Source organism: Grammomys surdaster, unplaced genomic scaffold (assembly GCF_004785775.1).
Source record: "Grammomys surdaster isolate TR1022 unplaced genomic scaffold, NIH_TR_1.0 98, whole genome shotgun sequence".
In the NCBI taxonomy this organism is placed as follows: domain Eukaryota; kingdom Metazoa; phylum Chordata; class Mammalia; order Rodentia; family Muridae; genus Grammomys; species Grammomys surdaster.
The window spans coordinates 601,069-614,159 of record NW_021604577.1 but is presented as its reverse complement, the minus strand read 5'-3'; the positions used below and the strand labels follow the sequence as shown (position 1 = coordinate 614,159).

The following is a 13,091-nucleotide window of genomic DNA, read 5'->3' as shown; positions in this document are numbered from 1 at the left end:
GAGAGAGAGAGAGAGAGAGAGAGAGAGAGAGAGAGAGAGAGAGAGAGAGAGGGCACTGCTGCTGTGTTCTAGTTGCTGCTTGTAGCCCTTCGACTGGAGTTGGTCTGACCTACTCTATTGCTCCCTGTACCACCTACTTGGGGTCGGTCACCCAGACACCCACTGTAGCACTGTCTTATCTTTGATCTCCAACTGCCCCAGGGCCCTCTGCTGCCTCTATTAAGGCCAGATGGAATGGATTCTTCTCTCTCAGCAGGTCTACCATTTCACACCACAGAGATGCAATGCAGCAACAGAGACTAGGGGCCCAGGAAAGAGGTGGCTGCTTCGAGTTTGTCTTAACCACACAGGCCCTGTTGCTGGATACATATATATTACTGGGGGTAGGATGGAAGGGCATGGGATGAATTAAAACACATTTATATGTTTGCATGTGTTCTATGCAAAGTAAGTGCTGACTTCTCACCACAGAGACCCTAATGGTATAGTACATGATGCCTGGCTTTGCGTGTGCGTGTGCGTGTGCGTGTGCGTGTGCGTGTGCGTGTGTGTGTGAATTCATGTGTGTGTATGTGCCACACTACACATTTGAAGGTCAGAGGACAACACTGCTTTCTACTTTGTTTGAGACAGGGTCTTTTTGTTGTTTTTCTGTTGCATATACCATGTTAGCAGGCCCACAAGCTTCAGGAAACTCTCTTGGCTCCACCTCCAATTTCCCTGTAGGGGCTGTGGGGATTGTAGCTGGCCTCACTAAGAATTATTTATTTATTTATTTATTTATTTATTTATTTACTTTAATTGTTAGTATGGTGTCTTGGATTTACTGAGATCTTAGTACTTACGTAACAAGTTCCTTTACCCACTGAACCATCTCCCCAGTCTGATACCTGAGTCTGTGATTTAAGATAATTTTTTTTGAGATAGGGTCTCACTGGATACAACCCTGACTGTCCAAGAACTCACTATATACACCAGGCTAGCCTTGAACTCATAGAGATCTACCTGCCTCTGCTTCCTGAATGCTGGGATTAAAAGCATGCACCATTGCAAGAGATTTTTCCCCCTCTGTCTTCTGGCTATTCCCTTGACCACTCTTCCTGCCATGAAATATATCTTTAACATGTTTAAAGGTTAGTAGTAACATGTTGAAAACAAGCTATAGAAAGGGCTTGAGTTCCACTATTTAAAAAAGCAAGTGCACACCCTTCCCTTTCCCCTGAACCTGCTTTGTGCTTTACAGCTTACTTGTTTATTACTGGTCTCTCCTTGCTAAATTATGTGGGGGTGGCATCAAAGAATAGTCCCTGGAGTGGCAGCATTCTGCACATGCTTGCCAGTGGGCAAGTCAGTTATCTTGTGCACAAACATCTCACCAAAACCATCAGCCGAATGTACTTCATTCTTTTCTTTGTATTCCAGAGAGTCTATTTGAAAATCGTACACTGAGCTTATTATCTACCACGGCACAATCTTATCCCTGTCACTAGAACGGTGTTAATTGTCCCTAGAGGATGATCTGACTGATTTTAACCAGAGCAATTGTAATGTTATAAGACTATGGTGCTGCTTACAGATCTAAGGAGACAGATTCACCTTTTTTTTTCTTCTAACAAGCTCAATTATATAACCCACAAAAATCCTGATTGGTAATTAAGATATCAAGAGTTGACTCTCATAAGGCATCTTGGAGAGCACAGGCTTACATCTTGTTTAGGTAGTGGTTAATTATTATTAAAAAACAGATTTGTTTTGTAAAAAAGATTCACATTTTTTTTTCTTCAGGCGGTATAAAACAGTGGTATTTGTACTGTTTCCAGTTTTTTGGAAAGAAAAAAAAACCTTTTGTAAAAATCTTAGCAAGATATAGGCCTTGATAATATAATCTCCCTAGCTATAACTTCATGATGGGTCTTCACATCAGAGAGGGAAACACGGAAGAGGCAAAACCTTACAACTACCCAGTTGGTTGCTAGACAATTACCTCCCACAATTACATCCGTTTACAAAGAAACAACTGTAGACTTAGGAAGTGCCAAGCAGTTAGTAGGCCTTACAATATTGCAGAGTACAGTCTGGAAAAGATCTACACAAGGAATTCTCAATTTTGCTACAATATGAAATCCCAGGGACCATCCTCTCAAAGCTAACTGGAACCACATAAATGGTATTTTGTTTTACCAGCTATACATCCTCTGAGTAGGATAGCACTTGATCTGGGAATCTTTTTGTCCCCAGATGTAATATTCACAGTCCTGAGATTTACAGAGTACAAGAAAATGGTATCACTGTTTCATTGATGGATACTGAAGCTAAGAAAAGGGACCAGCAATACACAAACACACAATGACATGCAACACTCAACACAGACATGTCTGATGTAGGTGAAGCTAGAAGTTATTGCCAGTTATTCTCTCTCAGGAAGCCCATGTTCGCCAAAGGGTGACTTTCTTTGCTTTCATTTTGATATTAAAGTGTCTGATCTTCTAAGAAGAGATGGTTAAGATAGTAGATTATTGCTGGTTGTTTTTGTTGTTGTTGTTTTTAGGTCTTGACTGGGCTGAGGGTGTAGCTCAGGGTATAGCACTTTCCTGGTTTAGGAGAGAGACCTTGGGTTCAATCTTAAGCTTGGAGTTCAAGGCTAGCTTGGTCTACAGCATAAGACTGTTTCTAGGAATGGAAAAAGAAAACACAGCGAGGTCTGGTGGAGTAAGACTATGCTCCACGTACTTAACAGGACCCCCTGAGAAATCCTAATAATTCTATCTCAATTGATAAAGAGGAAAAAATGTGTTTTGAAATGTCATCGGGGACTTCTGGTCTGTGCCCGAGCACAGAGCAGATCCCAGGCGGCAGCTCTGTACCTAACCTCACAAAATCCAGAGGAAGAGGGCCTCCCAGGAGCTCTAACCTAGGCAGTATCTCTGGTAAAAATGAATCACTGGTGACGTCTGCTGTTAGAAGTTCTAATCCGGATGCTGGCCTCCGACTTTATACTACTCAGACCTTCAATGGGGCCATTGACAAGAACATCAAACAGCTAGAGATTGACATCATTAATCTGAAGAAATCCCTCGTTTTGCTGTCTGAAGAGACCTCCAAAAATTGCAAAGAACTTTATTGGACTTGATTTACTCTTTTATAATAGAAAAGACTGTGTACAGCTCTTGACTGTGTACAGCCCTTAAAGAAGGATGTTGCCTTTACATAGACAAGACAGGGATGATTAAAGAGAGCATTATAAAGGTCAGAGAAGGCCCTGAGAAAAGACAGAGAGAGAAAGAGAAAGATGAGAGCTGGTACAAGAATTGGTTTTCAACCTCTCCATCATGGTTGTCAACCCTATTTCCTCCCATCTTGGGACAATTAATTGGGTTATTTTTGCTTACTTCTTTTCATCCCTGGGCCTTTAATAGGCTGACTAACTTTGTGAAACAACAGATAAATAACTTGGTAGCAAAACCTATTCAGATTCATTATCATAAGTTAGCTATGGAGGACCACGAGACTCAAGATGAGGTTGTTACTCTATCCAGGGTGTTCCCAAAACCCATCTCCACCCAACCTAAAAGAGAGGACTTCCACCCCTAGACCAAGCAAAGAGGGGCCACCCAGAACCCCCTCTGACTGGTGATCTGAATTCTTGCTTAGGCTGCGAGGCTAAGCACTGCAAGGGAATATAAATAAAAGTTAAAAATATCTCTCTGGGTTCCCTGAGGGACAAGCCTGACTGCATAGGGGTTGATGTCAAAAGTATCCCCTCTCCAGGAAAAAGACATCGGGATGGGCATGGCCCTCATGTCTCACTGGACAACGACAGGAGGACCGAAGCCATTACAAAGTCCCCTTCAATTACTGGAGGTCAGGTCTCTATCCCCACCTTTGCAAGTTTAGAATTGCCACAGCCCTTCTATACTTAGAGAAGGGAGGAGATGTCAGGGGCAGTCCTGCTTATACACTGAAGGCCTAAAATCAGCCATAGGCCTAAAATCAGCAATAGGCCTGTCATACATGTATACTAACACCAAGTCTTGGATCTCTGTGGAAAAACATTGAAACAGATGGCTATAAGGTATTGTAAACAGGCAGCTTTTGTGGAAATTTACAAGCCTGAGTAGTCATAGACCTTGTAAATAGGTAGCCTTGGCGGATAATACCAACTTAGATAAGGACAAGTGAATCATAGGCAGAGTCATAGTGTCCTGTCCCCTGAACCTTCACCCAGCCGAGACCCTGTTCTGAAAGATATCTGTATTCCCTCTGAACACCCATGCTCCAGTGTCATCCCCTATCCCCTTTCCCATGTCCTGCCTTTTTGTGTTTATAACCCCTGTGTGAATAAGTAAAAATTATGATTTGATTTTTTTAAAAAATTAAAGTACACATCTTCTACCATCAAAAAAATAAAAAAATAAATAAAAAATAAAAAGTTTACAACAGAAAAAAAAAGAAAAAAAAGAAAAAAGGAAAAAGAGAAAAAAAGAAAAAAAAAGAAATGTCATCGGTTATTAGTCCAAAAGTCTGCAAATGACAACCTTTACATAAAATAATATAATATATAATCTTAGTGGGCTGGGCAGTAGTGGCACATATCTTTAATCCCAGCACTCAAGAGGCAGAGGCAGGCAGATCTCTGAGTTCGAGGCCAGCATGATCAACAGAGTGAGCTCGAGGACATCTGAGGCTACACAGAGAAACTCTGTCTCAAAAAACCAAAGCCACTGCCTCCTCCTCGTCCTCTTCCTTGTCCTCTTCATCCTCCTCCTCTTCTTCCTCCACCCATCCTCCTCTTTTTGGCTAGCTATCCTTTCCAGAAGAAAAACAGATTCTTTTGCATGATGTTCAAAGTCCCACTTGAAGCCTCAGCTGCCATTCTTTGGCTTTTGTAAAGGACTGTCTGGGTCAGCCCTTACCTGTCTGGCCTGTGGCCACTGAGGAGCCTTCACCCTTTGCTTTGAGATCTCACTTTGAGTGTTTCTCTTCATCTGGGATCTCAGCTTCTCACTGTGCATCCAGCAACCTTCCCTAGGAGCTCACCTAGTTGCAGGGGGCCCTGTAGTGTCTACCTGCATTTCCTGCCCAGATTGGTATACCTTTCCCGTAGAACCACAGAGCTACATCTCAAGTTCCAGCTCAGTTCGCCTGAAACACAGTCGCTTCATCTCATCCCTTGTCTCTCTCAAACTTTAAAGTCTACTTCTAACATGCTTTCTTTAATCAACATCACCAGAAGAGCTCTTGCCAGCCCCCGGGACTCAAAGTCAGTGGCACAGGCTCTGTCCATTAGGATCTCAGTATAGCAGAAGTGAGAACGGGAAGCTCTTACTCCACCTCCTTTCCAAGAGCTGAGCTTGTGAGACAACTTTGCACAACACTCTTTAAGGTACAGTTAGGCTCAATTACTCAATTACTGGATCAATGAAGAAAATATGACTTCATCTAACAAACCCTCAATTCACTTAGTTATCAAATATGCACCAAGTACACACTGGATATCAGGAATATCATATAATTTTGAAGAGTTGGAGCTAAAGAGACATAAGTATCAATCAACTCCCATCACCTTACTTAGACTAGAGAAGAAACATTGAGCACCTGACTTAGAGAGTGGGGGCTTCCTGCTTTCACATCCTCTGTGGTGTTCATCACCCACCTCACAGTGTTATTTATTTTGGTAGGTGAACACACAGCTGCTACAGAGCACTGTGGGGTCAGAGGTCAACTTGGGGAGAATTGATCCTCACTCAATTAGTATTGACTCGTAACACCTTCTCTTCCTTAAGAGTTTATCTTATTAACCCTAAAAAAATTCAATAAGAATATTTATTGGGAGTCTGGCAGGTGCCACATAGTGTGCTAGGAAGACACAGAGACAGGGAGGCAAGGTTCCCAACCTAGAGAAACTTGGGAACGCAGTGATGCTAAAATGTGCTGAGATACATGTACTGGAGGCGAGAGGTCAGAGGGGACATGCTCAGAGCCAGAGAGAGAACAACCACCACGATCCTGGGGACATGTTTTTAAAATTTACATTTGTTTTTATTATGGTGGATGAAACACACAGTGTTACTGTGCACCATGGAGGTCAGAGGATAGCTTGGGGGAATCAATTCTCTCCATGTCATGCAGTTCCAAGGTATCTAACTGAGGTTGTCAGCTTGGTGGCGAGCACATTCATGCACTGAGCCACCTTTCTAGCACATTGTTATTACTAATTTTAGAACAAATCAACTCATTGAAGATTGAGAATGTTCCCCGTGAGAGAAGGTTTTGTTAATTTGATAAAGGCTCTGGGGTTCAATCCTTAACACCACAAAGTAGTAATAATATTGATAATAATGATGATGATAAATAAAATAGAGAGTAACTCAACTATCACTTTCTACTGAGAAAGCGGAAGTGTTCAGTGGCTCACAAGAGCAGATGGCAAACATTGGCTCTGTGGAGATCAGTAGGTATAGGAGCCCAGCTGTGGATGGGCACAAACACTTGAGTTCACCCCTTCTGAGAGGATCATCCACTCAGACACTTGACCAGTGTCTTCTCAGAACAGACAACAACCTGCAAGTTATGAACATCTTAAAACCCAAGATGGAAACTTTCTTGTCAGCATCTGTGAAAATTTACCTAGGGTCCCTGCTTCCAGTCCATGGTCCTCATCTAGATACATGCATTTAATCCATGTGAAAGGATTTCTAGAGAGGCCTGGAGACGCAAGACAAAGAGTACAGCCTGATTTTCAACCACTTTCCATTGATGAGGGGTCGCCCTTCCCTAACTGTGTAGCAAGGCAGGACGGAACACAGAGGCCATACTTTCTAAAGCATAGTTAATTCCCACGGGAGCCATGGCCTGCCTCACCCTACAGTAGCAGCTGCATCTCCTCTGATAAATTCAGAGAAGAAGCCTGTTTCCAAAACAAGAGGGAAAACACTTTTATCTTGTAATGAACCCCCCCCTCGCCACACACATTAAGTTTTAGGATTAATACACGTTGACAACGCCACTGTTTTGCTTTTGTGCTGGGATGCTTGCTTTAAAAGAGGACATTGTGAAGCCCCATAGTGGATAATGCTTCAGGTGTAATGAAAGCCGATCACTTTCTCCCAGTGAGAAAACAGGTGTTGGGGTGAGAGCTTCATGGATAAATTTGTCATGTAAGTCCATTAAGTCCCAACACCCACATAAATGCTGTCTGAGGGCAGCTGTCCACCTGCAGTCCCAGTGCTGCTGGATCCTGGAGAAAATTGGCTGGCAGTCCTTAAGCTCTGGGTTCTAGTGAGACACTGTTTCAATATATAAGGTGGAAAATGGTTGAGGAAGATGGCCAGAGTTAATCTTTGGCCTCCAAATGTCTGTTTCTTACACATGCAAAAGCACATGCACACACACACACACACACACACACACACCACACGCATAGTCCAAGAAAACAGGACAATGGGTTAAAAATATAAAGTGAAAACAGCCTAGAAGCACAAAACTCAAGAACTCTAGCAAAGTTGAGTTGTTTTAAATTCTGCTTCTCAGGGACCTGTGAAAAGGCTGTCTGCATTTGACACGGTGAGAGCTCCGCACCTCTCCCCTCCACCTTGCTCACTCTTACATAATCCATTCTCTGCACACAGACTCAGATTTGTACCACTGAAGACAAAGGCTGTGAGGGAAGAGGGCATAGCCTCAGCCCACAGCATCTATCTAACACAGAAAAAGCAAATCAGCTACCTTGAGCATGCGGATTTCTCGAAGGGCGATTTTCTTTATGACAGGGTCATCTTCGGTTTCCAGAAACCTCTTGATGGCCACGATCTGACCCGTGTCCCTGTTTCTGCACTTGAACACTACCCCATAGGAGCCTTCTCCAATCTTTCCAATTTTTTCGTATTTCTCCATTACAGAGGAGCAAGTCTTCTTGAGAACGGATTTTCATATAGGTCGCTTATGAAATACGTGAACCAACCGCTCTGGAGCCTCATCAAACAAGGTCTGTCGTCCGGGGATCTAGAGAAAACAAGGGCCCGAGTTAAAGAATAAGGACCAGCCAGGTGTGGACTCCACCCCCACCCAGCAATGACATCGCGGTCAAGGCTGGGACCCTACAGGTGGCTGCCATGGGTGACCCAATTTCAGTTGTCTGTTTCATTCCCTCGAGCTGAAGATGTAGCCAGCATCCAAAAACGAGCCGAGCTGTAAGACAATCTATCTTTTTAACGTTATGGTTCATACGATCTAAGACACTTGAGCTGGCTGGAGCACAACGAAGGCGAAGGGCTTCCCCGGTTCTAATTTCGGGTCTCATTTCCCTCCGGAAGAGGACACCGGCTGGGCAACCGGGCTCGGGGGGACTGTGGGGACCTCCCACCCTGACTCCCGGCGCCTCTCGGCCCTGCTCGGGCACCGCAGCCTGCAGCTCCGCTGGGTCGCTGCTGCGATCCCCATGGGAACCACACCGGCTGGGCGGGGCTGCCCTCCGCCCTCCTGTCCCCGCAGCCACCTGGCAGGGTCCCTGATCCTGCGCTGCAGGTCCGCAGGGTTTATATCGTGGGAGTCACAGCACGGAAAGTCTGCAGGGAGAACGCCTGCACCCAGGCTGTCCTTCCTAGCAGCCTGCTCGGGCTAGGGTGGCCAGGTCCATACCTTACAACGCTCACTCCTTGGTGTCCCCTCCTCGCCTGTGAACCCGGGAGGGCAGCAATTGCGTGGGTCCCGCTCGGTTCTGCAGCTTCGAAAAATGAATGGGAGTGAGGCAATAGAGCGAGGCGGGATGGCCTTCCCTCCCAAGTAGTGGGGTCTTGGCGGTGCAGAGCCTGCCTTGGTTGCCTTGACTCTTTCCCCAATCACCTTATTGAACCTCTTTCAGCAGAGTGACAATGGCAGAAAATCTTGAAATAAGGACCGCATAGACAGCCTCTCATTTTGTCAGCCCTTCCATCGCTTATGCTAGGCGCCAAGGTGCATGTGTACTGGCGGCAGGACTTCAGCAGAGAAAAGGCACAGTGCGAAACCTGGCCAACCCGGGCCAAGGAACGTGCGATGCAAATGTACACAGAGCTCAAGAGGAAGCTGGAGTTGGGCACACAGGGCGTGGCGGCTGCCTGGCAAAGGGTAGAAGTATAATGAGGTACAGGAATGGGCTAGCGGTGGTCTGGGGCCCTCCCCAGAAATCGTATGCAAATATGAATGCCTATTCTTTTTGACTTTTGTCTTCTGGATAGCTTTGCCTTTCCCAGAATATCGTATAAATGGAAACATACAGTGCACAGCTTTTAAAAATCAGATTCTCACATTACAGAATGCATCTGAGATTCACACACATCTTGTATTTATCAGCAGTGCCTTCCTTTTTATTTCCGGGTAGCGTTCTGTTGTACGAATAATGTACTGGTGTTTGTTTATTCAATCCTGGTTGAAGAATATTTGAATTGTTTCCAGTTTGGGGTGATTATACATGAAGCCACTACAGACGTCATACATGGTCCTTTCTATGAAGATATGTCTTCATTTTTCTTGGGGAAATACTTAGCAGATGACCTCTGGGTTGCACATCGAGTTTATCTTTTCCATTTTACCTTCCCACGTTCAATGTTCCCAGTGCTCGGTATCCTTGCTGTCTTTTTTACTTTAGCCATTAAAATAGATGGTTAATGGCTTCTAATGGTTTTAATATGAATTTAACTCTTACCTGCCCTCTAGATGTGTTCTTGCTTCAGGATTCTAAGAGGCTTATAGAAGTTCTTTAGCACCAACATCTCTTCCCTGGTGGGTCTCAGTTCTCACTTGGGATATGGCAAAAGGCCAAAAACCTCTCGTTGTTTGAACTAAGTACAAGATAGTGATATTATTACTAATTTCCATACTGAGGATGGAGTGCAGGACCCTGTGCTCAACAGGTCAGTGCCCTCAGTGGGAAACAGGATTGCTGTTACTGTCCCTACCACTGACAATGTTCCCCTTCACATTTTAAAAGAGTTATTTATAGGGACCACCAAGTGGGAACACTTTAATTTTTCTTAATCAGTCTGATTTCATTTATCTTTTCACCGGGTAGGTTCTTCAGTGTGATGGCAGCACCACACATTCCTTGCATTGTTACTGAAAGCAATCTTATGTTAGTAAGCACATTGCTGGCTATTATTTATTCATTTATTTACTTAAGCTTGTTGTAGGCAACCTCTAAGAGGACTCTTGATGACTGCTTCCTGACAGCTCTGCCCTTATAGGCCTTCTTAAGCTTTACCCACTCTGTCCTCTTTTTACAAGAGGAATTATTATTATTATTATTGACTTTGGGATATCCTTTTATTTTATTTTTTATTAATTATTCCATTTGTTTACATCTCAAATGTTATTCCACTTCCCAGTTACCCCTCAACAACCTCCCCATCCCACATCTGCCCTCTTCTCCCTCCCCTTTGCCTCTATGAAGATTCTCTCCCACTCATCCACTCTCTCCCACACCACCCCTCCATCATCCCCCTATACTGGGGCCTCAAACCTCCACAGGACCAAAGGCCTCCCCTCTCATCGATGTCAGACAAGGCCATTCTGTGCTACCTATGTATCTGGAGCCATGGATCCCTCCCTGTACACTCATTAGTTGGTGGTCTAGTCCCTGATAGCACTGGGTGGTCCAGCCACCTGATGTTCTTTCTATAGGGTTGCAGCCCTCCTCAGCTCCTCCAGTCCTTCCTCCAGCTCCCCCACCAGGGTCCTTGAACTCAGTCTGATGGTTGGCTCCAAGCATCCACATCTGTACTGGTTAGTTGCTGGCTGAACCTCCCAAGGAGCAGTCATATCAGATTCCTGTCAGCAAGTGCCTCTTGGCAATGGCAACAGTGTTGGGTTTGGTGTCTGCAGACAGGATGGATCCCCAGGTGGTGGTCCCTGGACGGCCCTTCCTTCAGTCTCTGTTATCCATTTTTTGTCCCTGTTCTTCCTTTGGACAGGAACATTTCTGGGTTGAAAACTTTGATATGGGTGTGTGGCCCCATCCCACCACTGGGGGCCTGTGTCTATACCTGAGAAATTTTTAATTGACTTCAGGTGTATAGGTATATAAAGTAAGCTTACAAGTTAAACATTTTCTAAAATTAAATCATGAAAAAAATTATTTTAAAACAATTATTTGGGAGTCAGGTATGGTGACACTTCCTTGTAAACCCAACACTTAGCAGCTAAAGGCAGGAGGACTAGTTTATAGTCATATTCCCAGGCAGCATTGGTAGTTCAAGCCAGCCTAATCTATGTGAGATTCTGTCTCAAAAAACTCCACCCCCATAGCCGAGCGGTGGTGGTGCATGCCTTTAATCCCAGCACTTGGGAGGCAGAGGCAGGCGGATTTCTGAGTTCGAGAGTTCGAGGCTAGCCTGGTGTACAGAGTGAGTTCCAGGACAGCCAGGGCTACACAGAGAAACCCTGTCTTGAAAAACAAACAAACAAACAAACAAACAACCCCACCCCCTATACATAACACTGCTCTCTCTCTTTCTCTTTCTCTCTCTCTCTCTCTCTCTCTCTCTCTCTCTCTCTCTCACACACACACACACACACACACACACACACACACACACACCTCAATTCTTTGAATTCCTTGGTGTCTATATAATTTTATCACTTATTAAAAAGAAAATGAATGTGCTTGTTTATCTTCCCATAAAGAACATTTGATGTTGCAAGAGTGTCTTTGTTTTTTAGTTGATCAACTCCTTGATTTTATCACACTCGCACAAAAATAGTATAACTATGTTATATAGGACAGCAGTAGTAGACTTAAGGCCTTTTCAAAACTTCATGGACAATTTGTTCTAAATCCCAAGCCAAAATTCATTTAATGGATTTTTTTTTAAAAAAAGAGACTCAGGTCAGTAAATCAAACAGTGATTTTGAAAAACCAAATGTTCTAACAATGTAAGCTAAGGAGACAGTATTTGGATGCGTACAAGGCTGAAGAACTATAGCAAAGTATTAAAAGCATTTGTTTTCCCATAGTTAAACCATGAGGTACTTATAGAAAAAGCACTGTGCTTCTAACATGCAAAAGTCTTAAATCTGACAGAAGGTGTTTCAGGTGGTGTTGGTTCCTGCTGAGCCGAATGAAGGTACTTGCAAGGCAGTGCACACTGTGTGTGTATTGTGAGTATTGTGAACATGGTGTGTTCAGAGCAAACAAAGGCTGCAACAAAATTACATAACCCATCCCAGCTGAGCACTCTCAGAAACCCCTAGGACTTGTTACTTGTTTGATTTTGAACGAACCTTTCATATTCGGAAATCTTTCATTATTTCCAATTCTTTTTCTTTTAGCCCCATTCAATTACACAATCTGCCATTTGAGAAAGCAGGCCCGAGAGTGTATGTCTATCTAGTGGCTTATCTTTAAGGACTCAAACATGCAAAGCAATGGGAATGCCACTTAGGAGATTATGACTCTGCCTTGGGTGTCCTCCTCACTGCTCTGAGGAAAGCTTCAAGTCTTGAAAGGACCTGACAGATCAAGAGGCAGGGAAGAACTAAGAAAGTAAGTCCTATCGCATCCCTGTGAGTGGAATGGGAAGGTGGACTCCATACTCCACTGACAGATCCAGTTTAACCTGTGAGAACTTGAGCCAGAGGACCAGAGGATCCACTTGAGCTAAACATGGATACCTAACCCTAAAACCTGGGAGACAAATGTTGCTTGTTATGCTCTGGGTGATTTCCTTTTCTTTTTCAATCATGAACAAGTGCTGAACTTATCAAATTCTTCTCTCCAATTTCTTTTTCCATTTTCATGTGTGTGTAGTATGTGTATGCACTGTTGTATGTGTGTGGCTATACATGTGTGTGAATACATGCAGAGGCCTGAAGTTAGGAATCATCTTCCATGGCTCTTTGTTCTTATTCTATAAAGGCAGGATCTTTCTCTCAGTCAAACGAGGATCTCATTCATATGTCCGGTGTCACTGCCAGCTTGCTCTGTGGAGCCCCAGCTCTACCTTTTAAGACTGGAATTACAGGCAGCCTGCTAAGAACACCTAGCATTCATGTGATTTCAGGGGATCCAAACGCAGGTCCCCATGCTTCATGGCAAGCACCTTAACCACCAAACCATC

At 44.0% G+C, this 13,091-nt stretch overlaps 1 protein-coding gene across 2 annotated transcripts in view; it reads right to left on the bottom strand.

Moving 5' to 3' along the window:
• Cdkl1 (cyclin dependent kinase like 1) overlaps positions 1-8,421 on the bottom strand; it is a 47,218-nt gene extending 38,797 nt beyond the window's left edge. Inside the window, exons 1-2 of one of the 2 annotated variants that reach the window (XM_028781806.1) lie at positions 8,363-8,421; positions 7,726-8,001 (exon numbers count right to left, since the gene is read on the bottom strand). In XM_028781806.1, the coding sequence (XP_028637639.1) occupies positions 7,726-7,893 (168 nt within the window). In that variant the 5' untranslated portion in view covers positions 7,894-8,001; positions 8,363-8,421. Of the gene's footprint in view, positions 1-7,725; positions 8,002-8,362 lie in introns of those variants that run through there. The other variant, XM_028781809.1, reaches the window with a different exon arrangement.
• Positions 8,422-13,091: the final 4,670 nt, after the last annotated feature.